General features: G+C 42.5%; 1 protein-coding gene across 7 annotated transcripts; it reads right to left on the bottom strand.

Annotated features, from left to right (window-relative positions):
* Nucleotides 1-1,282: 1,282 nt before the first annotated feature.
* On the bottom strand, nucleotides 1,283-21,235 carry ldb1a (LIM domain binding 1a). Of its 7 annotated transcripts, XM_029450607.1 has the most exons (12): nucleotides 21,109-21,235; nucleotides 18,107-18,207; nucleotides 8,556-8,658; nucleotides 8,119-8,163; nucleotides 7,802-7,877; nucleotides 6,905-7,007; nucleotides 6,495-6,667; nucleotides 6,273-6,395; nucleotides 6,106-6,183; nucleotides 5,851-5,974; nucleotides 5,532-5,680; nucleotides 4,302-4,526 (listed from the first exon to the last, which is right to left on the bottom strand). In XM_029450607.1, exons 2-12 carry the CDS (start codon nucleotides 18,132-18,134, stop codon nucleotides 4,302-4,304), a joined length of 1,227 nt encoding a protein of 408 aa, XP_029306467.1. In that variant the 5' UTR covers nucleotides 18,135-18,207; nucleotides 21,109-21,235. The 7 variants fall into 7 exon arrangements, with proteins under 7 accessions (XP_029306472.1, XP_029306473.1, XP_029306468.1 ...); XM_029450612.1 differs by lacking the exons at nucleotides 4,302-4,526; nucleotides 21,109-21,235 and adding an exon at nucleotides 1,283-3,649 and having other exon boundaries at nucleotides 18,107-18,134; XM_029450613.1 differs by lacking the exons at nucleotides 4,302-4,526; nucleotides 21,109-21,235 and adding an exon at nucleotides 1,283-3,649 and having other exon boundaries at nucleotides 5,538-5,680; nucleotides 18,107-18,134.
* Nucleotides 21,236-22,839: the final 1,604 nt, after the last annotated feature.

Raw genomic sequence — 22,839 nt, 5'->3', positions numbered from 1 at the left:
ACTCTGTGTAACTTATCGATCCAGAGACAATACGCTTACATCAAAGGGAACAATAGGCATTAATCTGATTTCCCTTTTGAAACTTGAAAGTGGAAGGAGTGTACCCGTGTCTGCCCTCGTCTTGTTTCAGATCAGGTGCAGATCACTCATCCTTGTTTCACCTCAACCCATCAATTACTGGCTCATCCTTTAATCAGCTCTTACCAAGTGGCTTTGGGAAGTGAAGACTCAATGATTGTCCTCAATGATCCTGTGCTCCTGAAACAACAACACTAGACTCCTGCTGGCTGGTCTCTTATTATTACAGCTCTTATTGTTGCGATAAGGACGTGATCCCTCACTGGCTTCCCACCTGTGAACATATTTGTGATTTTTCGATGCGCAGTAACCAGCGACTGAAGTCGAGTCTCTTGACTGATATACTTTCTTAACCATTACTTCAGGCTTAATTGGTACATCGTACACACACCCAGACCCCAAGTTAAAGAATTAGCTTCCATGCTCAAATACTGGGACTACTTTGTAGCTTTTGTTGGATCAAAAGTTACATCTGAACATGTGCCTGTTTTGGAACAGCTTTTTAAAAAATGACTTTTTAGTACAACATGTACTTATCTGAAGTGTCTACAATCTGCTCTTCTGTTTCTATGTTTAGTGTACAGTATGTGCTTGTTTAGTTCAGTATGCAGAGGAAACAAACATATCAGCTCTGCTTTATTAGGTATCTATTACATACATTGTTGTTGACACAATTTCTGTCAATAGATGTCCTTCTTCTTTTCTTCCTCATTATAGTTCTGGCCTGCCAGGAAGGGATGAATGACTTGCTATAAAAACAAATAACTGGCAAATCTTTCACACTGTGAATTGCATCCTTGACAATTTGTTGTTTATTAACTCAGAAACAAGGGCTACACTGTCTTGCTGACATTCCACTTGAAACTTTGTTTCAATAAGAAAATTCAGTCAACTGTACAGTGCAGCAACTGTGTCCATTTTGCGTAGCAAGAAAAGCTTCTTTGGGCCGTGTTTCTTTACAAGAGCGGGTGATATTAAGAGTTGACTGAGGTCAGATTTACCAAAGCATACATGATTGTTTCCACAGGATTACAGGAGAGAATTCCAGTGATGTTTTATTTCTTTACGGTCTGTTTTTGTGTGATTCTCTTAAGTTAGGATCAGTTACACATGATAGAAAATGTGTGCACATCAGAGTAACATATTTATTTGTTTTAATCAAGAATCATCCAATAGTTATCAGTCCAATAACAACCACCAAGTCTTTCAGTGAAAATTCATCTTTATTGATACCATACATGAATTATCAATGACAGAAACCTGGCAAAAAAATATAGATATAAAATCACCCCTATGGTGAGGTGCTACAGGAGCCAGCTATTGGTGAATTGCCATTTCAGCTCTGTCTCACATATCACAAACCCTTATTCCCTAAATTATGTGAACTTAGGAAACACAGGGTGTTGAAAAGTTCCCCCTAGATCAATTCTTTGTCGGCCTGCTGAGTAGATACACCACAAAAGTAGACTAGGGGCGCTAGAGACAATGAGTAAGGACTTAAACAGCCTGCAGCTTGGTATGGAGTTACAGACAGCAGTTCTGCCAGATATAAGGATGGCGGACTTTCTTTCTGTGCTATGGGAGACCCCTGCTGGGTGAATCTGGAAATGACCAGCCATTAGCAGTCAGCTGGGGTATGCTGAAGCCTACAACACTTTACATCATATGTATGTCAACAGGAAACCCTGACACATCAGCTGAAAGGTCAAGCTCGGTGAGTCTTTCCCCCACCCCCAAGATATGATGTCATGTCAATGGTCAGCATATTTCCATTAATTTAATATTGTCTTTGCATGTTACGACTTAGTTACAGATTTGAAATATATCTGGAAAACATCCAAGAAATACATTACAAAAGAAATAACATCATTGAAGGTTTAGGTGAATTCAATTGAATTTCACTAAAGGTTTCTCCATGTTGGAACACGAAGGCTCATCACCAGAGGGTGACTCACCATAAAATAGAGCTACTTTACAGAAAAAAGGATGACTTGGAGGTTAAGATTTTATCTAAATGTAGTCATTTATTGATTTTCAGTGCATCTGATAGGTTTTCAGATAGACCAGGTTATAACAGCAGAAATTGGCTATTAAATATCTCTTTAATGTGAACATACTGAACCATTGTGGTAAACTGGCCAGAACTGGGAGCCGCACATACAAAAAAACACAAGTAATGGAATGACCTGTATTAGCATTAACTGACTCAGCAGCCCAACAAACTCCTCCATATATCATCATGAGTATAGTACAGGCGGGTTGGACTTAAACAGAATGTCAGTACATAGAAAAATAAATACAGTTTGCTAAAATGAGGGCAAAATTCTTTTATCAGTGATTGTACCATTAAAAATCACGTTTAAAAAAACTTTTAAGAGGGTTTTCATCTCTTTACATTAGATTGTGTTTTTCATAATTCTAGGGAGGAATACGCAGAATAACTTTTACGGAAATTACTACCTAAAAATATACAAGCACAGACACAAACATGAGTGAAGCCAACAAAATGATTCATCATAAAACAAAAAACAACACAGTGAAATTAATATCTAAAGAATCTTTACATGTAGCTCCTTGGTCTGCAGCTTTCTTAATTGTGATTAAAAACATTTCTGGGAAACTTAAGTTTTAATACAAAAGTCTTTTTTTCTTATTTTACAATCCTGTCAAAACTTGTTTTTAAAATATTTTTGAGTAGCAAATTTGAGTAGTTTTCTGTTATTATATGTTCTGAAGAGAGGACCTCCGGATAAGAGATTTCAAGACAAAGCAAACAGTTCTGCAATGACAAGTCAACAGATCCTAACCAGGCAATGGCTGGACATTTAGTGGAGAAAATGGTTTCCAGTGTGCTGCTTTGGACTCACATCAAACAAGATGTAGTACAGTATTAAAACACTGGCCTTGTTCTCTCCAACCGGGTTCCTAGCATTAAAGCCAATGGACCTGATGACGGTGTGATTGCCGACACAGATGGGTGACATTATATTAAGCACAGACTTACATGGAAGTTATTACCATCACAATGAGAATGATCTAACAGCAATACGTATACATTAATATACTGCAGGTTTCAGATGTTTTACAGTTCTTACATTAGCAATAATAGAAAAGGAAAGAAAATACACCGTCAAGTCATAAGAAAAATAGATTGGAGTCAATAGTGGAAAACAGTGCAAAGAATATTCCGGGGTGTTTTTGTTTGCTTGCTTGTCTGTTTATTTTTTAGAAATTGTTTACAAAAATAAAAACAATTCAAAACAAGTTTAAAACATAGAAAATGAAAACACACTTCTGTAGCATCTGGTGCTCTGGTCCAGACATGCTGCGTACCACCTCTCTCCAGTACCTCAATGTTTTATGCTGCAGGTGTAGGTGAGTGTGTGTGTACTGGTCTGGATGCGTGTGTGGGTGTGTGTGTACTGGTCTGGATGCGTGTGTGTGTGTGTGTGTGTGTGTACTGGTCTGGATGCGTGTGTGTGTGTTTGTGTGTGTTTAAGATTTAGCGTAGTGGTTCTCAACTCCGGTCCTCAAGCTCCGGCACTGTACAGGTTTTTGTTCCAACCAGGTCCTACAAAAACAAATAATTGAGTTTTTAAAAACTGAAGGTTGAATTTTGATGCTATAGTGCACACAGATTTCTGCAGCCTGCAAAAAAATTAGTTAAATAAAAGCTAAGCATTTCTTCCCTGTGACATGAGCACAACAGAAACAACGGGGTGCGTCGTCAAGGAGAACGCACGACCTGAGAGACCCGAGGTTGGAACAAGAACCCACTGACATGGTCGCCATGGCGAGCACTCGGACAACAGGACACGCCAACTTTGGCTCAAACACTGTGGTGAGCGATGATGGGGGTAAAGACACATGCACACACGCCGCCACCCCGCCAGTCTCACCACACCTCTGAGAGGACCGACTGGAGCCGAGCAGACAAGGGCCAAGGCTGAGCACCACTGATCATGTGAGGGAGCGAGTGGGATTCTGCTGACCCTGTCCTTCATGTGACAGCAAAGAGTTTTATCAGTCCATCAGCTATAGTCCCTTTCCCTAACCACTCTCCTTTCGTCTTAAAAAAAGAACATGACGGAACAAAAAAAAAAAAGGATTGAACACAAGTGCTCGAGGCCACCCTCCCTGACTCCTGTCACTAGTGTGTTGGCTCAGGTGGATCCCAGTATTATTTAAGCATTGAAAAAGGGGCCGACTAGGACCTCAGCACTCTACTGGGATGACTGGGAGTTGTCATTCTTGCTCTCCTGACTGGAGGGAGCCTTGTTGTTCCAGGGCGAGTGTGCCCCCAGTGCAGGCGAGCTGTTGAAACTGTCCTCATCCTCCAGGCCATTCGCCCCATCGAACTGCGAGTTCTCCAGCCGCGTGATCAGACGCTCGTCCTCGTCACCAAACTCCCCTCCCATCAGAGTGGGCTCTCCCACCATCATCACGTCCTAAAGGGGACAGCAAGGGCCGGTACATATTATCCCCATAATACAGGGGGCTGCGCGGAATGACTGGCTGCACGGACGAGTTGTAACTGTAGTGTTTCTGCTGTAGGTGCCATTTAACTTGGTTCAATTCCAGCCGTACAATTTAATTTTCACTGATGAAATGCATTGTAATTTATACTTCAAGATAAGTTTTAGGGACCAGAGGAGTATTTAAAAACCTGAGGTATTAGTGTCCTCTCAATATTAACCCAACCACAACAGGACCATGAGTTGTCAGGACATCTACGCCGACAGTTCAGTAGACCATGTGGCCCTGACTCCCTACTCCTGTTCCAAGAACCAGGGTCAAAGGGCCCTCCCTATAGGCCAGCAGTGGGCATTCCCGATCCTTGAGTGCTGCATCAGGGGGGCGGGGGGGGGGGGGGGGGGGGGGGGGGTTTCATTCCACCTCGGGTCTCGTTCGATCAATCAAGCAACCAAGTAAGCAAAGACAGCAGTGCTGTGTGAATCATGTGCTCTGATAGACTCTTAAACCAAGTTGATATAGCAGATTTAGAGAGAAACTGTCCCACTGGAAATCAGAGTAAGGTAACCCAACCCCATGGCCCCAAAGTATTTTAAGCATTACTTAGTAAAGGTGGTCTCTTGAACCTCCACTATACAAACCCATAAACCTGTGGTCCCAGAGGACCAGGGACTGCCCATCACTGGTTCACATCAGGGGGGTCTACGAACTAAATCTACTCATCCTCTGAAGAATTACAGAAAGCGACCCCTATTCCCTCTTTCACACCTGAATCCAAACCCCACCTCCAGAAGCCTCCCTATGCTATCTATATTCTGCTGCTATACCTACTCCTTAAGAACACAAACAACCCCAGCTACCACCCCCAACACCCACAAATGACTTTCTTTCCAACCCATCCACCCTCTGTCTTATCCTCCAAAGCCTAGCTCAGCTGAACTTGGAGGTGCAGAAAGAGGTCAAGTAGATGTAATGCTTACAGGTACCTGGCTGGAGAGTGAAAAGCTGTTGGCTGGACTCTTCTTTTTGCTGTTGCTGTTGTTATTGTTGCCTCCGCCGGAGCTCACGGTGCTTCCTCCGGACACCTTCCTTTTCCGCCGCTTGTTTGGAGCTTGTCTGGCCGGCTCAGCTACAAGTAGAAGAAAGGGAAACAATATCTTTCATAGTCACGTATTTAATTAAGTCTCTGCAGATAATGAACAATCATGCAATTGCAACTGGATTTGTTTGTGGGCACGTCACAGCTTAATGAATGTCGGGGCAAATCCCACTGGCAATTTCAGAAGGTGTGCGCGGTACCTGGAGGCGCTACCATTCTCTGCCACTTTTGGAAGAGGCAGGTCTTCAGGCAGTCTCTGGGGCTCAAGCTATAAGTCTTATGCCTTGACATCAACTCTTGCATGGGCTCCAATATCACACATAGCTTTAGGGAAGATAAAGAGAGGAACCAAACAGACATGACGGAGTGTTAACAGGTTGTTGCACGTTTAGTTTTAGGTTAATTAAATGACTAATCAAAAAAGGAATGACATGATGATGAAGACAATTGCTTACACGGAGGTAGTTGAGCGTGGAGTTTGACAGTCCGCATCTGGTGATATTTTTTGCCAGCTGATCAAGCATTTGGGGATCCTGCGTGATTGGGTTGCAAAGAGATGAATAAGTGCGTGTACAGTGTGTGCATTTGAGTGTGAGTGTGGTTATTTGCGTCTAGGACTCACATGCATAGCCAAAATGCTCCTTGGTAGGACCTCTCTGTGTTGTCTGATGCTGAAGTGCCACGTCTTGATCCTCATCATGTCATCAAACATGAACTCTAGGTACAGGCGACCCTCCACACAAACCTTATCCACAGGGGAGAAACATAATGAGTGAGAAGTCCCAGCACCTGCAACAGGAAGTGAAGGCTGTACACGTTTTATCCAGCGTGGCATTAACTGTACCTGTGTGAACATTGGTTTGCCGTTCTGGGTCACCATGGTGCACTGGTCGCAGTCGAGAGACACAAAGTTACTGTGGAAGGACTCCTTTGGGTGCTTCAAAACATAGAACAGCTCGGTGGCGCCCCCCTCAAAAATACTTCGGAAGTATCGTGGAATCAACGTCCTGCCGATGGCTGCACACAAAAATGACAACGTTGTCAATAAATCAAATAAATACATGATAAAGTTAAAGTTTGTTGGCATAGTTACAGAAAATCTGACCGACATGAAAAGGATATATATATATATATATATATATATATATATATATATATAAAATTACATTGACATTTAAAGATGACATGTACATTATATACAGGACATTACTAAATTACAGTGACAATTAGAACATGAAAGTCGTTTATTCTTACTGTATCGTTTGGGTCCATCTTCCAGACAGAAAGTGATGGTAAGCATGGCGTCATCCTCGAAGAACTCTGTGGTAAAGGCATCCCACCAGAGATTGTCACATTCCTGAAAACAGAGGAAGAACCATTACTCTCGATTTTCATTCCATAAAACCATCAAGTTAAAAGGATGCCCGAGGGAAATCACAATCAAGTCTAATACAGGAAGCAGACACAGAAACAATGATGTACTGTGTGTTCTCCACGTTTCTCTAAAGAGATGAGGAAGTTACACAAGACAATATGAATAAACAAACGTAATAAACATAATAAATCCACTCAAACAGGAAATGTTTCTTGCTTCCTCAAATGTACCACTTCTATAACCTTTCAACTCTTCTTCCGTACAATCTGTTCAATGCAACACATTTTTTTGCATTATAGACATCAGGTGTGGTTTGTTGGACAAAAAACTAAACAATGGTTCAAATCCCTCCAATGTAAAGAGGTTAGTGTGCATGTATTTCTAATAGTGAGACTGACAGTCACATAAAAAGCGTCGCTCGTAACAGCTACTCAGTAGCGCGCTCAGGCATATAAACAGTTGGCACTCCAATTACGTTTTAGCCAGGTTGATCAGATAATCCTATTAGAGCCTGAATGTAAATTGAGTCAGTGCATTCTCAGGCTTAATTTCCACCACAAAATCCCTAGCATGGTTAGCTACACATAAACAGCAGCTGGGAGGGAAAATCTGAAAACATGGCAACAGTAGGTAGTTCACGGGAGCTGCAGAATGTCACACTGAGGATTGTAATCACAAACCACTTGAAAATGAAACACTGATGCCGTGTTTTTGTACAGCACCAGATGGTGACGAGTTCTTATTACCCTCCATGTGAATGATGAAGTGACTCTCACCTCTGTCCAATTTTGTAGCCTTTTGTTCAGCTCATATATCCGGTAATCCGTCTGGTTCCCGTACGGTGTGGGTCTCCTGAAACAGACAAACAGGGGGGGGGGGGGGGTTCAACACTCTACAGTTTAAGCTGCTTCAGTGGCTTTTCCGCACCCCTAGCATGAACAAATGATATAAGCCACGAGCAGTCTCAAACTTCATTTAATTACAGGTGAATTTAATGACTATGCATTTTAGAGTAGAGAGCCTAAAGGTTTTATAAATGACTTCTGAGCTAGGACAAACTGCATGTTCACTATACAAGCGTCATCGTACTCACCCCATTCCAGGCTCCATGTATGATGGTGGGTACATGGGTGTAGGCCTAGGAACAACAAAAATACAAACGTCAACAACTATTTGTGAAAATAAAACAGCTATGTGTTTTTAGTTTTCAAATAAAAGTCCACATTGCAATAGAACAGGAAAGTATAGAACATATTCTCATTTTTTAAATTCACTGTCAAGTATAGGGTGATCAAACTGATCAAAATATAAACCATAAAACATCAATACAGATTATTTATATATAAAAAACAAAAAAATCAGTATCTAAAAATACACATGTAATCTTCGGTAAACGTATCTATGCCAACCATCTATGATGTCAAAGCTTGCAAGTAAAAAGGAGACATCCCAATTAATGCAAGAAGTGCCCCAGTTTTAGCCTATTTTCCATTTGACACAAATAGTCCTGACAGTATAACCCAAACCTACCCCACATCTCTGTCCAGCATAGCGCCTGGGTGGAAGGGGGGAAAGCTGCCGCCGTTGGGGGGCTCCTTAGGAGAGTACAGCTTGAATGACTTTGACGAACAGCCTGCACACAAGCACGCAGTAGAGGAGGGAAAAAAAGAACAGAGATTTAGAGGAGATTTAGATTACTTTAGACTTAGATGATGCCGTGATTTGAATGAGCTAAGTAATCTATTGCTGGATGATTTTGTTGAGATTTACTCAAATAAAAAGCACCCTGCCAAAACAATTTCCTGCTGCTTTCATCATCTAATGCATCTTCAATCTGGTAAATGGACAAGAAAACAAATCACAGGGAAAAAAACAAACAGCAATATTTATTAGCCTGCAGAAATCTGAAAAAACAATTAGTGAAATGGGGGATACAAGCAGAGGAGATGGTCTCTCATGTACTTTGTGTTCATGTACCCTTCGTACCATTATGGGGAACCCTCTTCTCTACATACATCCCCATGTGATCCAACCATGCGCCTCTGCTGTGTGTGTGTGTGTGTGTGTGTGTCTCTCCCCCTCTAGTTGCCTCTTCTACCCATCCCCCCACTCATACCCCGTCTGTTGTTAACCCTCGTCTGTCCAGATAAGGCATTCATGCTCAAACAATTCAGGGCTCTGAGAAAACATCTATTCTGTATCTCTCTCATCAACAAGACATCACAGACAAGGGTTGCATGTACTTAGGTCTGACCAAAGATGTGTGATACCCAAGCAGACAGTGGCGGAATGGGATGTGGAGAAAAACAAACCCCTGGAGATTTGACCCAGACTGGCTCATCACAACCACCCTACAGCTTCAATACATTTGAGAAAAGACACAGATAATGGGTAGAGAACTAGAGGAATTTGATATAGTGTTGATGATACATTCATAATAAAAAAGGTAAACGAATAGAGGCAATGTTTAGATCAAAGAAAAGACTGAGATTCCTTTATTTTGCCTCCTTGATAATGTTGTGTATGCATGCCCTGCTTGTAAATCTGGTATTCCCATCCCTGCAGGCACCTTAAGGCAGCATAATGTTTAATTTGTTACTTTCACAATTGATGCACAACACTCCATCTCTGTCAGCTAGGCATCTAAAATGGTGATTGTATCAAATAAAAACCGGCGGGGGGGAGAAACACTCAATGTGAGCCACTCTAATGCAGGATCAAGCCTAACTGAGCTGTATCTTTTAAGCTTGTCACATCACTTTTGGTGACCTAATGGATACAAATGGAGATGTTTTAAGTCAAGAAAAATACAAATGGAAGGACAAAGGCCTGAGTTGGGGTTAAGAATTTCTGTGTGAACTCTGATCTGTCCGTCCTCCTTCACAGCCCAGTCTCCACTCCTCGAACAACTCCAACTCCTCCTTCATTTACTCTTACCCTTTACTCCAATGCTTAAGAAAGAGTCATTGCAGGTCATCTTCTCCTCCCCATTACTATGTGAGTGAACCTGCTCAGGAGCAGCCAACAATGGTTCTCTATGCATTACCTCTGACCTCTACAGACCCCCACCCCCCAACACCACCAGTCGTTAGCCCCAGACAGCATTGAAACACATAAACCTTTGTTCAATCTGATGCTGATGCACACAGTGCCAAATACAAATTATATGGCAACAAATTAGAGTAAGAGCCTTCTTTTCTCCGGTATATAATGCTTTCACATTCAGAAAAAAATGCTGACACAGTTTATTCTCACCTTGAATAAACACCAACACACGCCCTAAAAAGATGTCCAGTCCCCAGCATCAAACCGTGATACACAACATCTGCGGATTAAAGGACCCGGATCACCGAAGCATATATAAAGACAATGTACAAGTTTTAGAGAAAGAGATGATCGAGGAAGCATCCCGACTTTGGGTAAACATGACAAATAGAGATGAATGACTCCAGCCAGTAAGCATCCTTGATTAACATTATAGATCATGATGCAAAACCCTTCTAACAAAAGGTGAACCTAAAATACTCAGACTTTGGTGCAGTTCAGTCCGCCCAAAGTGTTCATTGCAAACAATAGAGCTGCATCCAGAGGCTGGCCCTCAGCCAATAAAACAGCCAAAGCAATGTGCGAAGACTGCCAACACACTTGAACTGCTCACTGGTGTCAACTTATTGCCGTCTGTGGACGTGCAGAGTCGACATTTAAAAAAAACAAGGCAGTATTCACTTAAACACACCGGACCTGGCGTAAACCGGACCGCAGGGCCTCATTCATTAACCGTTTGCTGAGGACGGATGCCATTGCTAAGCTATTAACCTAGCTTGTCGCTAAACTACCTTTAATACCAACGTCCACTTATAATTGCCCGTGCTAGTTCACGAGCTGTTTCAGCGGTTTATTTTGAACCAATTGAGCTGCCAAAGAAGTGCGTCTGTAAATGCGAGTTACCTGCAGAGAAAGGTCCACCGAAAGGCGGAGTTGCTCAACACCTCCACTCGGTGTTTCCAGCCAGCTAGCCTCGCTGCTAGCCGGAGCGGCTGGATGGGGAAAGCTCCAGCTCCGACCGTTGATAATGTGTCGTTTAGTCTTGCGATCCCAAACAAAACGGCAAGCAACGGAAAGTAAAACACTCCAGCTAGTTGCCCTGTTTCCTGTCAATTTGCAATCCCCAACTATTTATTTGTAATGTCATTTGTTTGGGGGACGGTGCTACCTATCTACTACTACTACAGGACCCTTTGTTCCTGCCAGCCGAGACACGAAAAAAACAAAGGCCCCGCCTCCTCCAGGCTCCCCCGCCCATCCCATCACACGGACCGGGACAAACACAGGCCTCCCTCCCTGACAGCCAGCAGGGACCCCAATTTGTCTTGTCCAGGACCCCAGAGAGGTACATGGTGGGTCCCCATTGAGAGAAACAGTTGTCCGCTTACATTTCGCCCCTTAACACACAGATATGACTGATGGACAAAATAATCGTATTCCACAGTCTGACAGCATTATATATATTTATATTCTGTATAAGCTTGTTCTAACTCTTTATTAAAGCTATATGATGATGATGATGTGTCAATAGGCTTCATGTTTTTATCACTATATCATTTTATGAACTGGAAGTGGTATATTATTATTATTATTATTATTATTATTATTATTTTTTATTATTATTATTATTATTATTTGCATAGTTTTCTACACAATTCATCCTGACATATAGGTATTTTTGGAAAACTTTGGGTTCTCCACTAAAATGTAGAAGTTTGGTGGGTTTTAATCATACTTTGCTGCACAGTGCACAGCATGAGTTTGAAATGTGGCAGATCAGTGGCGTTTAAGAGGTTACGTTTACAGTGTTTCTTTGTTTTTACAAGTCTTAGACAGACACGACGCACTTAGATACAAACTATCACTCTGCTCTCCGATTTATGACTTGTGATAAATACAGTCTTTAAAATGTCATAGTGTATAATAAAGTTTGATGCCACCCACGTCTGTTAGAAGGGATTAAGACTGTCATAAATCTAAACACGAGGCACTTTAAGGATTTTTGCCAGATTGCATTAAATATCTACTTAACAGAAAGTCTGGGACCTATAAGTAGATCTTCAGTATATCTCAGCACATTTCATGAGGAATAACATAAATGTTACATTTAAAATATAAACAGTAGATGTCAGTGCAATGAAATTATAGTTCTTTTTTGGAAACTCCTGCATTCAGCCTCGGACCAAAAACTATCAGGGTTATATGCTGTGAAAATTTGCAGTATTTGAGAATACTTTTGTGACTTAGTGCATTTATAAAAACTTTGAATGGTGGGGGCATGGAAACCTAATTCACTCATAATAATCAGTCATGAGGTAAGTGATTATTTTAGTAATTATTTGTGTTAGGCCTGCTGGAACTATGGGAACTAGCACTGGTCATGCATTAATGTACCGTGATTATGACCGTAATAATCCCAAAAAGAAATTTGATTCAGACGTTTTGTCTTCACTGTTCAGAAAATCTGCGACAAAGACTAGTTACTTAAAAAGGCTGTTTAATTCAAGCCAACTTTGTGAAGGCTTATGAAAAATGATTGACTTAGCTGATGACTCAAATCCTTCAAACCACAATCCTGAGCCTCAGATTATGTAAGGGTATAATCTGCAGCCTCACTTTTAATCAATAACCACTCTCATGTTTACAAGCAATATATTTGAAGCCCAGAAAACCTTTTGTGGTCTCAAAGTGCATTTAAAGCTCAATTTGTTGAGGCTTTCACTTTAGCTGCCAGTCAGTTTGTAGAATTATATAAACCGGGAAAGCAGATGAGAGAAGTGAAGCAATGCATTTCATTGAGAGCGTAGTGCCACACAAATATCTAGTATGAACTATCGGCTACATCATTAGTTCAATTTTGGAAAAAGATGCGACTCAAAATCTCTTTCTAGGCAAGGTACCTGGTCTAATCTAGAGAGTTTGCTGTGAAGCTATAATAGAAAATCAATTATGAAACAGCTACAGGGGAATAAAAGAACGACTAAAGCCTTTTGTTGTAACACAGGCCCAGATCTCGGATCTCTTGCTGAAAACAATGATTCCCCCGTCTGCTGTCTGTTCCGTTTTGATGCACTGACACAAGAAGAGATGTGACAGAACATCATCTCCCTCTGTTGGCAAATGCTGCAAACATCCTCATGCTTCAGAATACAATAGAAGACAATTAACTTTATCCAGCAGTTTATACTGACAACTAACATAGGGCTTTTAATAGAAACTATAAAATCCCTCATTTATATCATGTAGTTAGATATTTATCGGCCTATTACATAATTAAAACAATCAATATCTGTATTATCATTACATAAAACAAATAAAGATGGGAAGTGTCGATGATACGGCACAACATTTTGTTGCAGTATTTCAGTCCGGAGAATTGGATCCAATGTCATCTGTATTCAGTAAGAGTCACATTTAATATACACACATACGCACAGAGCACCTGACAAGTAGGACCGACAGGCGGTGATAACATTAAATCGCAGTCATATGCATAAGAACTGAGTCCTATTTTAGTCACCGGAAAACTGGTCTTGTACTACACATGATCTCTTGTATTTATAGATCTCTGGCTCCTAAGACCACTTTACACGTACTATTTTATGCAGAGGTCGACTGCATAGCATTAACTGGTCCCCAGCATGACGCCAGCCACGATGTAGGGCTGTTATAACTATTATAACATGTTATTTAATTATTGTTTGGCAAATAGAGTAGTGAGTTTAATTACAAAAAAATGTTTCATTACATTATAATAATTTGTTATTTATTTATTATTCATTACCATTTATTATTCAATTTTCAACTGAGGGTTAAAAATATTAAACTGGGGGTGAAATGCATCCTCCTAGAGCCAGGCCTGCTTTCATGCACTGTCATGGAAAATAATAATAATAAAGTAGTCTATAATACAGGAAAATATAAAAGTGAATTTAAATGATTTACATACATTACAGTTAGGCACCTTTTACACTTTAAAAAACTGACCTTGATAAAGAAAGTGTGGTGAAACTGACTCCACACAGGCCATACATCAGACATGTGTAAACATGCCTTGGTAGCATTGTCCAAAACCCTCCAACGTATTGTGTCTGTACGTAACCTTATGACAGACACAATGAAGCAGGAGTGAGGAAATCTGAAGAGAGCGCTGGTGAACAGCATGTTCAGTCTCCTGTCGCTGCTTTTCTAGACGCCACAGTGGAAGCAGAAACCTGTCAGGGAAACTGTTGTGACACCTGACTGGTAGTGATAGCAACAAGGCAGCAGACATAACTAACACAGACTGCACCCAGAGGATGCAACTGTGGCTTGACAGGAGGAAGTCAAACAGCATGTGTTCAAGATAAAGAAGGATGAGGGATAACAAAAGAAAGCTAGGATGTGAATGTCTGTGTGAAGGTTGGTGTTGTGGACGCTTTGCAATGACAGAGGTCACTGATCTGAATCCAGGCAGAATTAGCCTGTTGTTGACAGACGGGATCTGGTGCAGTGTAAACTGTAGGTTTGGTCATTTATACTGCTTCTCCTAATGTGCCAACATTCAGGCAATTAAATGACGTGTCCCGAAAGAAATATCTCCCACCGAAAATCACTTCTATAATGACTTACAAAAGATTCAAATCCACCATACACATGTCATTTACACTTTTAACTCATGTACTCTTATAACAACTCAGTTGTAATGTCCTTTCTTAAACTGAACAACAGAGAGACACACTGCAGTCATTTAGAGACTAATCTTGGAGCCGCTCCACAGAACCTGAATTTAATGGATTATTGGCCCAAATTATATAAGCCTGATGAATCAGTCACCAATTCAAAGTAAATGAACCCACTCCCCTTTCTGACAGCAATATTCAAGTCTTGACACTTGCTGATTTAGTTAGGTTATGGCAGAAATCCCTTGAACAAAATGTCAACATGTGCTTTGAGTTCCAAACACTTGTTCTTTGACACCAACCAGCTCAAACAATTCATTCAAGATACATTTATAAAGTGTTGTGAAAAGATACAAATCTGTTAGATAATTATATACCGTGTGTACTTTGTAAACAGTCCTATTTGCACATACGTAGGTGGCACAGAGGACACAGCATAAAGCTTTCAAATAACTCTGCGGCTGCCCTCCACACCTTGTGTTTTCAGCATGCAGCTCTGTTTCAATCTGAGCACTGTTACCGTCACCTTCTACGGTACCTCAGTACAAAACCTGCCTTCATGTTTTAAAGACTGCGGCTTGCACATCTCCCACAAATAAAGGTGTGCTTTGATAGAAAATCTTTTTTTCCTTCCACCACATTTAGTCTTCTCCCCATCCTCCCATCCCCCCTCCTCCCCTCCTCCCCTCCTCCTGGCTGTGGCACATGCCAGCTTTCCTCTGCCATCCTGTCGGCCTGCAGCAGATGTGACATCACTACAGCACATCTCCCCCCCCCCCCATCCCTCTGACTCCCCAGCATCTCTGTCTCCCACGCATTCCTTCTTTCTCTCTGCCTCTGCACACACAGCCATTTTGATCTAGTAAACAAGATCTGAGAGACTCACTAGGGTAGAGAGGAGGGGACGAGGAAAAGAGCAGAAGTGAAGAATTGAGGAAGGAAAAAAGGCTTTCAGTGCAGTGAGATAAAGCTGAGGCAGTCGTGTTGTTGTGTAACGTTAATCAAAAAAGCCCTGGCTGTTTGGCTGCCATCTTGGCTCTGCTTTAAGTCACTTTTCTCCAATCAAGATCCATGTGACTTTCTGCATGAGGTAACATCACTGTTACTGCAAAAGGCAGAGAAGGAGGGATGAGGGAGTGACAGAGAGGGAGAGAAAGGGGGGGGGGGGGAAAGGAGTGAGATGAGGAAGGCAGAAATGGGAGGGAGGGGTAAGAGTGAGATGGGTGAGAGATGGAGAGTGGTGAGCAGAGGGGAGCGTGTGCTTGAGTGCAATGGAGAGGAGGGAGGGGGGTATCTTCAGCTCACAGGCAATCTATTTTTACCATTTAGTCTGAACAAAGGATGTGATTGGCTCCACTGTGTTAGGACGGATCTCCTTCATGTGGGGAACAAAGCCTTAAAAAGGCTGATTCACAGCAAAGTCACAACAACAGCAGGATGTCACAGGGTTGTCAATGAACTCGACAGACAGGAGAAGTCTGTTCTTTATTATGACTCACATTCTGCCACATGCAAATATGCTCAGTTCAGCTTCCTCTATTCTGTAACGCTATGACCCAATAACAAAACAAAAACGAACGGGACCAAAAGAGAAAGTGTTGTAGATTAAGGATTCGCTTTTTTTCCGATGCAGATTCACACACAAAAGGATGGGGAGGATCTTCCATCCACCATCGTACAAGAATGTAAACAAACCAGCCTTCAAATATAATGATTTCCAGCGCACTCACAGCAAGGCAAACCGGTGTTGATCACTGTCGCCCTGTGGTATTCTGACAGATCCCCCAGTCTAAACTTGTCCTAACAGGCTCCTTGTTAAGGTGTGTGCGCGTGCGCAAGTGTGTGTGCATGCATGCTGTACATGTGCACGCCTGCCTGCCTGCCTGCCTGCCTGCCTGCCTGCCTGCCTGCCTGCCTGCCTGTTTAAACCTGTGAGTGTTTGAATGCTGGTGCTCAACATGCACATGGCAGATCTCTCCGGTTCGACCTCGTTCTCCGTATATCCTTCAAAAACATGTGGATGTCATTAAAAGTTTCTGCTCCTAGAGTCGAGTGTGTCAACAGAGGGAGCGAAGGAGGCACATATCCTGGAAAACTACAGCAGAGAGCGAGGAAACAAGATAGTAAAGAAAAGATCTGAGAGGAGAACATCAAGCTGAGGCCTTTCTAATATTATTCCATCTGATAGGCGAGTACCAATGAATCAGAGCAGGCCCATTAAAATGATACTGACACCCTAATTCAATCTGCCCTCTCTGAGATCCCTGTGAGCAGATGCTACGATTCAATTTCTATCTGTTACTTGCTCCCTTGTGCTTCACAGAGCCCGTCTCCTGGCAGTTTGAGGCTTTCACTGTGCACAAGGCAACAGTCTCTGAAGCCTGCCTGCTCTCACTGGGGTACCGTTGAAGAGAAATTGCTCCAAAGTCAAACAGGATCAAACACTCTATGGGAGAGAACGGATTATAAGATCTACTTGATAAAGATTGCCACAACGATTTGCTTGCCAAAGACTGACATGTGTAGACAGAACCACTAGATTTCCTTCCTCTTGCTCTGACACGGCAGCACAAGAGCAGAGTGTGGATACTGAGTACCAATAAGACACCATAACAATAGCAGTAAACCATATTTTATGTAACCTTTATTTAAAGCTCAAGAATGTTTATTTCAGGAAAAGCCAAGCCAAGCGTAACAACTGCATTAAAAATGGAAATATGCAGGATTGCAAAGTCACAATGAGAAAGGCTTGCCTAATATCCAAACAGCAGCTTAACTCCAAGCAAATTCAACTCTTAAGTTAAATCTTCTGAAGTAGCTTCATTAGTGGTTTACTCTCACCAAGAGAGAGCAGCTTTAAACCAGTTAGTAAAGTACTTTTGCCTCATTCAATTCCGTCCAATGGGACATATATGAAAAACCGTTTTTGTCATTTCCCCCCAACTCCTCTCGACATATAAGAGCAGAAATAATGGAGGAGCAGACCTATAGTGGCTAGATAATTCTGAGAAAAGAGGTGAAAAGTGGCAGCAAGTGAAGCACTTATTGATATCTCAGTGTGCCTGTGCGTGGAAAAACTCAAAGAGCCATTGATCTTCTGCACAACAAGCTAGCGTGACTGAGAGGGTCTGCTGAACAACTCAATCCCAAAGTGTGGTAGCCTCGGTCTATAACCTTGTTTTAGGCTAGGACATGTGTTGAGAGCGTAGCACAACCACACGCGCGCATGCACACACACAAACTCACTCAAACAGCTTGACGCTGGCCCTAGGCGGCTTTGCAGCACTTTTACATAAGTCATCTTTCTGACAGCTCCACTGAGCACAGAGACGGAACAGGAAAGAGGGAGAAGAGAGAAAGAGTGTAGGCACTCACCAGGGCAAGCACAACCTCCAACAGACATCTTCTCACATGTTGGGCTCTGCTCTGAACGAAACAGCTGCACTCAGTCCACACGCTGCTCGCATTGGCTAACTCTGAGGAAAACAACACGGACAGAGGGGTGGAGAGATTAGAGGGAGTGGTACAAAGCAGGGCATGTACACCACAACTACACTCCTCTCCCTCTGTCAGAGGCAGGAAGTCGGCAGTGCTGCTCTAGCTGCATCATTAATAGGCATATTGCAACACAAGTGGGAGGGAAAATGAGAGAGGAGGGATATAAGAAGAAAGAGCCTTTACATAATGTGGGACTGGAGTAAGTAATATGGAATGGAGCGAAGGACTGTGTGTGTGAAAGGGAGAATGCAAGAGGGAGGCAATTAGAGCAAAGGAGAGGAAAGAGAGGAAATGCACAAGGTGTGTGTGTGGCAGTGATGCATCGTCCATTTTAGCCCAGTTGCTGCTGTGGGAGATAAACATACTCAGTAGGAGCCCAGAGGCAGAGGGTCATTACTGTCAAACAAACACACATGCACACACACGTACAGTCACTCATACAGCCTGCCTCGTGTATGACAGATTTCCATCTCTCTTTCTGTCTCCCTTTCTCACGCCTTTCTTCTGTTTTTCTGCTGCCGAGAGAAGGCCGGTGTTAATCACTACAGACAGTATCGATTAAAAATGCACAGCCCACCTGGAGCGTTGGGACACTGAAGAACCATGGGAGGCATGAAGAGTGCACACGGACATACGTGCACGCACTTACACAGAGCTGCATGTAAACAGTCCGACGGCCCAGCAGCCTCTTTACGACTTTTTTCTCGCTTTTTAATCTTCACTTCACTCGCAATTTAATCTCCTCACCCTGTTGATATCACCTCGACCTTTCTGCAGCTTGATGTGATTTTGTTTCATTTCCTTTCCCTCCTACACGTCTCTGGTTTCCCTTTCCGTTCATCCCATAACTTCTCATGGCTCGAGCGTGCTTGTTCTCCGAGCCAATAATCTCATAATCTCACACTTCACTACACAAACACACGAGCACATAAGTGACTCCCATGAGCTGGATGTCTTTGTTGCTCGTGTACCTGATCCTGTCAGATGGATAACAGACTGAGCCGTATCATTGAGTCATCGGGACTGAAGTAAAAATAAAAAATGTTTAAAGGAAATACAACTTCACTCTTAACTGACTGCAAAAAGATACGTCAAGACTGACTCCAGAATAATCTAGTACAGTGATTCCCAAAAAAGGGAACTTGTAAAGACTGTAGAGGAGCTCTACTTATTTGACAACTAAAATGTCTGATTTCATTAAACAATATTTCCACAAATTGATTTAGCTGCAACACATGAACTGCAACTTCTATTGAGAGTGCAAGAACATTAGTTAGCGAGTAGAGAAGTCTAAACAGTTTGCTATAAGTAATGGATAGTGGAAATAGCTGTAGAAGTGATGGATGAACGGTCGAAATAAATGGCTAAATGTGATAGGAAAATGGTGAAACGCTGAAGTAATGAATAAACAGTTGAAGTAGTAAGGTAAACATGATACTTAAGAATTGAAAGACTTTCAATTCAAGTGGTGGTCGTACAAATGCAAACATGAGAATTGTTTAAATGGATAAAATATTTGTTGTAACAATATCTACTTTTAAATAATCAATGGTGTTAAATACCATCCGGTTTAAAATAATGACGGATGTTCCAAAGATGTGTCGATGAATGAGTACTTCATCGACACATCTTTTCATCTCATACATCAAACCACTGATGTAGCATATCCATGTATCTAACGAAGCCCCTTCAGTGCAGAGGATACTTGGACAAGCTAAGTGAGCTGAACTAACCCAAGAGCTCTGTTGTCTCTCATTCGTAAACCAATATACTAACAAAAAACAAACAACTGTCTCCACTGAAACGAAAGCTGACAGGCGCATTCCCCAAACACCAGCGTACTGGCAGAGGCATCACAGTTAAATGTCACACACGGTGTTAGACACTGCTCTCAGGACTGAGACACAATGAACAACCCTGCGGGCCTCCTCTTCTTTTCCCCTAACTTGTCTTCTCCCCCTCTTTTCATTTCCACTTCACACACACAAACACACACTTTTTGTTTCTGTTTCAAGCAGGTCTGTCTCTCCCAGTCCTCTCAGTCTCTCGCTGCTATTCTGTCACCATTTGGTTCTTTGTACGCTTTGTAGGTCGCAATCTGCGGCTTTGACATTTACAGAAGATTCTGCTACTGTAAAACGGGAATTCTGAACAAAGGCAGATGTGAGAGATAGAGAGAGGCGTCCCCAACACCGCAAGAGAGAGAAAAAGAAGAGATAAGAGCGAGAGAGAGAGAGAGAGAGAGAGAGAGAGAGAGAGAGAGAGAGAGAGAGAGAGAGAATAAAAGGAGGAGGGGTGCGTGAATGTGATTTGGGAAATGGCTTCTGTTTCCAGGAGCGATTAGGCTTTGAAGCTGAGCACTTCACCAGTGACTGCACTGTCAGACATGCTCTCTCTCCTCTCTTCCTCTCACTCTCCTACTCTTGCCGATACAGAGATTCCCGCTCTGTCAACACGTCCACACATCGCTCAAAAAGCTGCTGTGAGAATAATGAAGTTCCCCCTGCGTTTTCTCCACTGTAGGAACACTCAGCAGTTCCCTAACACTATGTGCCAGACAGCACACAGACTGCCTTGCTTACTGATGTAAACATCTACAAATACACTCTTAGTACGTTGTCCTCTGACAGCAGAGAAACACTTGCTCACATGCTCTGACAACCTTGTGTCTTTCTAAATTCCCAACAAAATGTTAAAAAAAAGCTCCTGGTGGCATACTTGTTATCTCAGGTGAGTTCATGCCATTAATGCTTACCTCTCAGTCTTTTGTCTTGCAGCTGTTCTGTGCCCCCCACCCCTTCTCTCCTCTCCTTGTCTTTTTTGCACACTCTCTCTCTCACAGACAAACACTCTTAAACAGCCTCCATCTCAACGCTTACCTTTGTCTTCCTCTTTCTTCTGCGCCCACGCTCGCTCGTAAAAGTCCACCCGGGTCAGCCACGCAGAGGTAACCAAGCTGCGCCAGCAGAGAGAGCGGGAGAGAGAGGGAGAGAGAGAGAGAGAGAGAGAGAGAGAGAGAGAGAGAGAGAGAGAGAGGGAGGGAGGGAGACTGTGATGAGCAGATGCAGATAGGAGACACAAATGGAGGGGGGGGTCTAGCTATGTGCAAATTGGATGATGAGAAGGAAGGAAGGAAGGAAGGAAGGAAGGAAGGAAGGAAGGAAGGAAAGAGGAGGAGCAGGAGGAGGAGGGGAAAAGGGGGGGGCAGCTCTCAGCTGCACTGGTATGAATATGACGCAGAGGCAGAAGCCAGAGCCACTTCTCCTCTCCTCTTTCCTCTCCAGCCCCTTCCCTCCATACCCACCGCGAGTGAGGAGAGAGGGCACTGTATCCATGGCAACGGCAGAGCAGCGGTAGGTAGCAGTTGAGGAGTGTGTTGGGGCACCGTGGTGTTCCTCTCTTTCTCTGATGAGCTGGTGAGTCTTTCAGCTCCCACAGATGTACAGTATAGAGCCTCTGGTATACTGGAGGAAACAGAGCAGATTCATTAGACTTGACTGGTAATGAGAAGCAGACTGGTTGAGCCAGTTGTGTCTCAGACATGTGGGGAACAGGCACCAAGGAAGCACAAGTTAATAACAGCAGTGAACCGCCGCCATCAAGTAATGGAATAAGTTCCTTTTGTGCTAAATATCGATTCTAATCATTCAGATTACTCGCATCACATAAAGTACAGGACAGGCATAATGTGAAACTCTGCAAACACAATGAGACAGAATAAAGACAGTGATTTTAAACTACTGATTAACAAGATATTTCAACAAAACAATGCAAATGCAAAGATGTTTTGTTTTGGCATTCAATGGATTTAGAAATAACTATAGAAACACAAATGCAAAACTCTCTTGTTGCTGTTTCTTGTTCTTCCTGAAACACTGGTGCAGCCATTTAGCATATTCATTTGTCTAGAGCCAAGGTTTCCACATACATCCCCACTCACCAGGAACAAGTTGGATATCAGTGTCTTGCTCGACGATACTTAAACATGTGGAGAGGAGGCGGGGATCAAACTAAAAACCTTGACCCCAACTACTAAACTAACGTTAGATATATTTTTAGATAAATATTATATGCTGTGGCACATAACTAAAAGGGTCATGATCTTCAAACGAAACGCAGCAAGGGATCAAATTGATCAGTGAGACTCATAATTGTTGCCAGAGGGAATCCTGGATGGAGGCCAGGAAATATACAGCACACAGTGCAGTGGGTCTGTAACCTGGGACAAGGATACTTTTTCTAATTGTGCATAACGTATGGATGAGTTTACTGAAGAGCTCTGCCGCGGTCAGGAAGCCGTTAAAGAATGTAGAAAGATTTTTAAACTTTCTAGCAATTTTATTCTTCACACAGCAGAGAATAAATGACATTTGTAAAACACCACTGTGTGTGTGTGTGTGAGTGTGAGTGTGTGTGTGTGTCTCACCTCTAATCCATTTCTGCCTGTGGGATACAGGGAATTGCCGATAGCTTTTCTGTGCCATGCAGTACTGATCCTAATGAGAAACACATCCTCCTCATTTTTGTGTTTGACCCAATTTAATCCCCACTTCTGTGTTTCACAGCCTGTCTTCCTGTTAACCCACCATACCTTTCCTTTACGTATAACA

Source organism: Cottoperca gobio, chromosome 15 (assembly GCF_900634415.1).
Source record: "Cottoperca gobio chromosome 15, fCotGob3.1, whole genome shotgun sequence".
NCBI classification, from domain to species: domain Eukaryota; kingdom Metazoa; phylum Chordata; class Actinopteri; order Perciformes; family Bovichtidae; genus Cottoperca; species Cottoperca gobio.
This window is presented reverse-complemented; position numbering and strand designations above follow the sequence as displayed.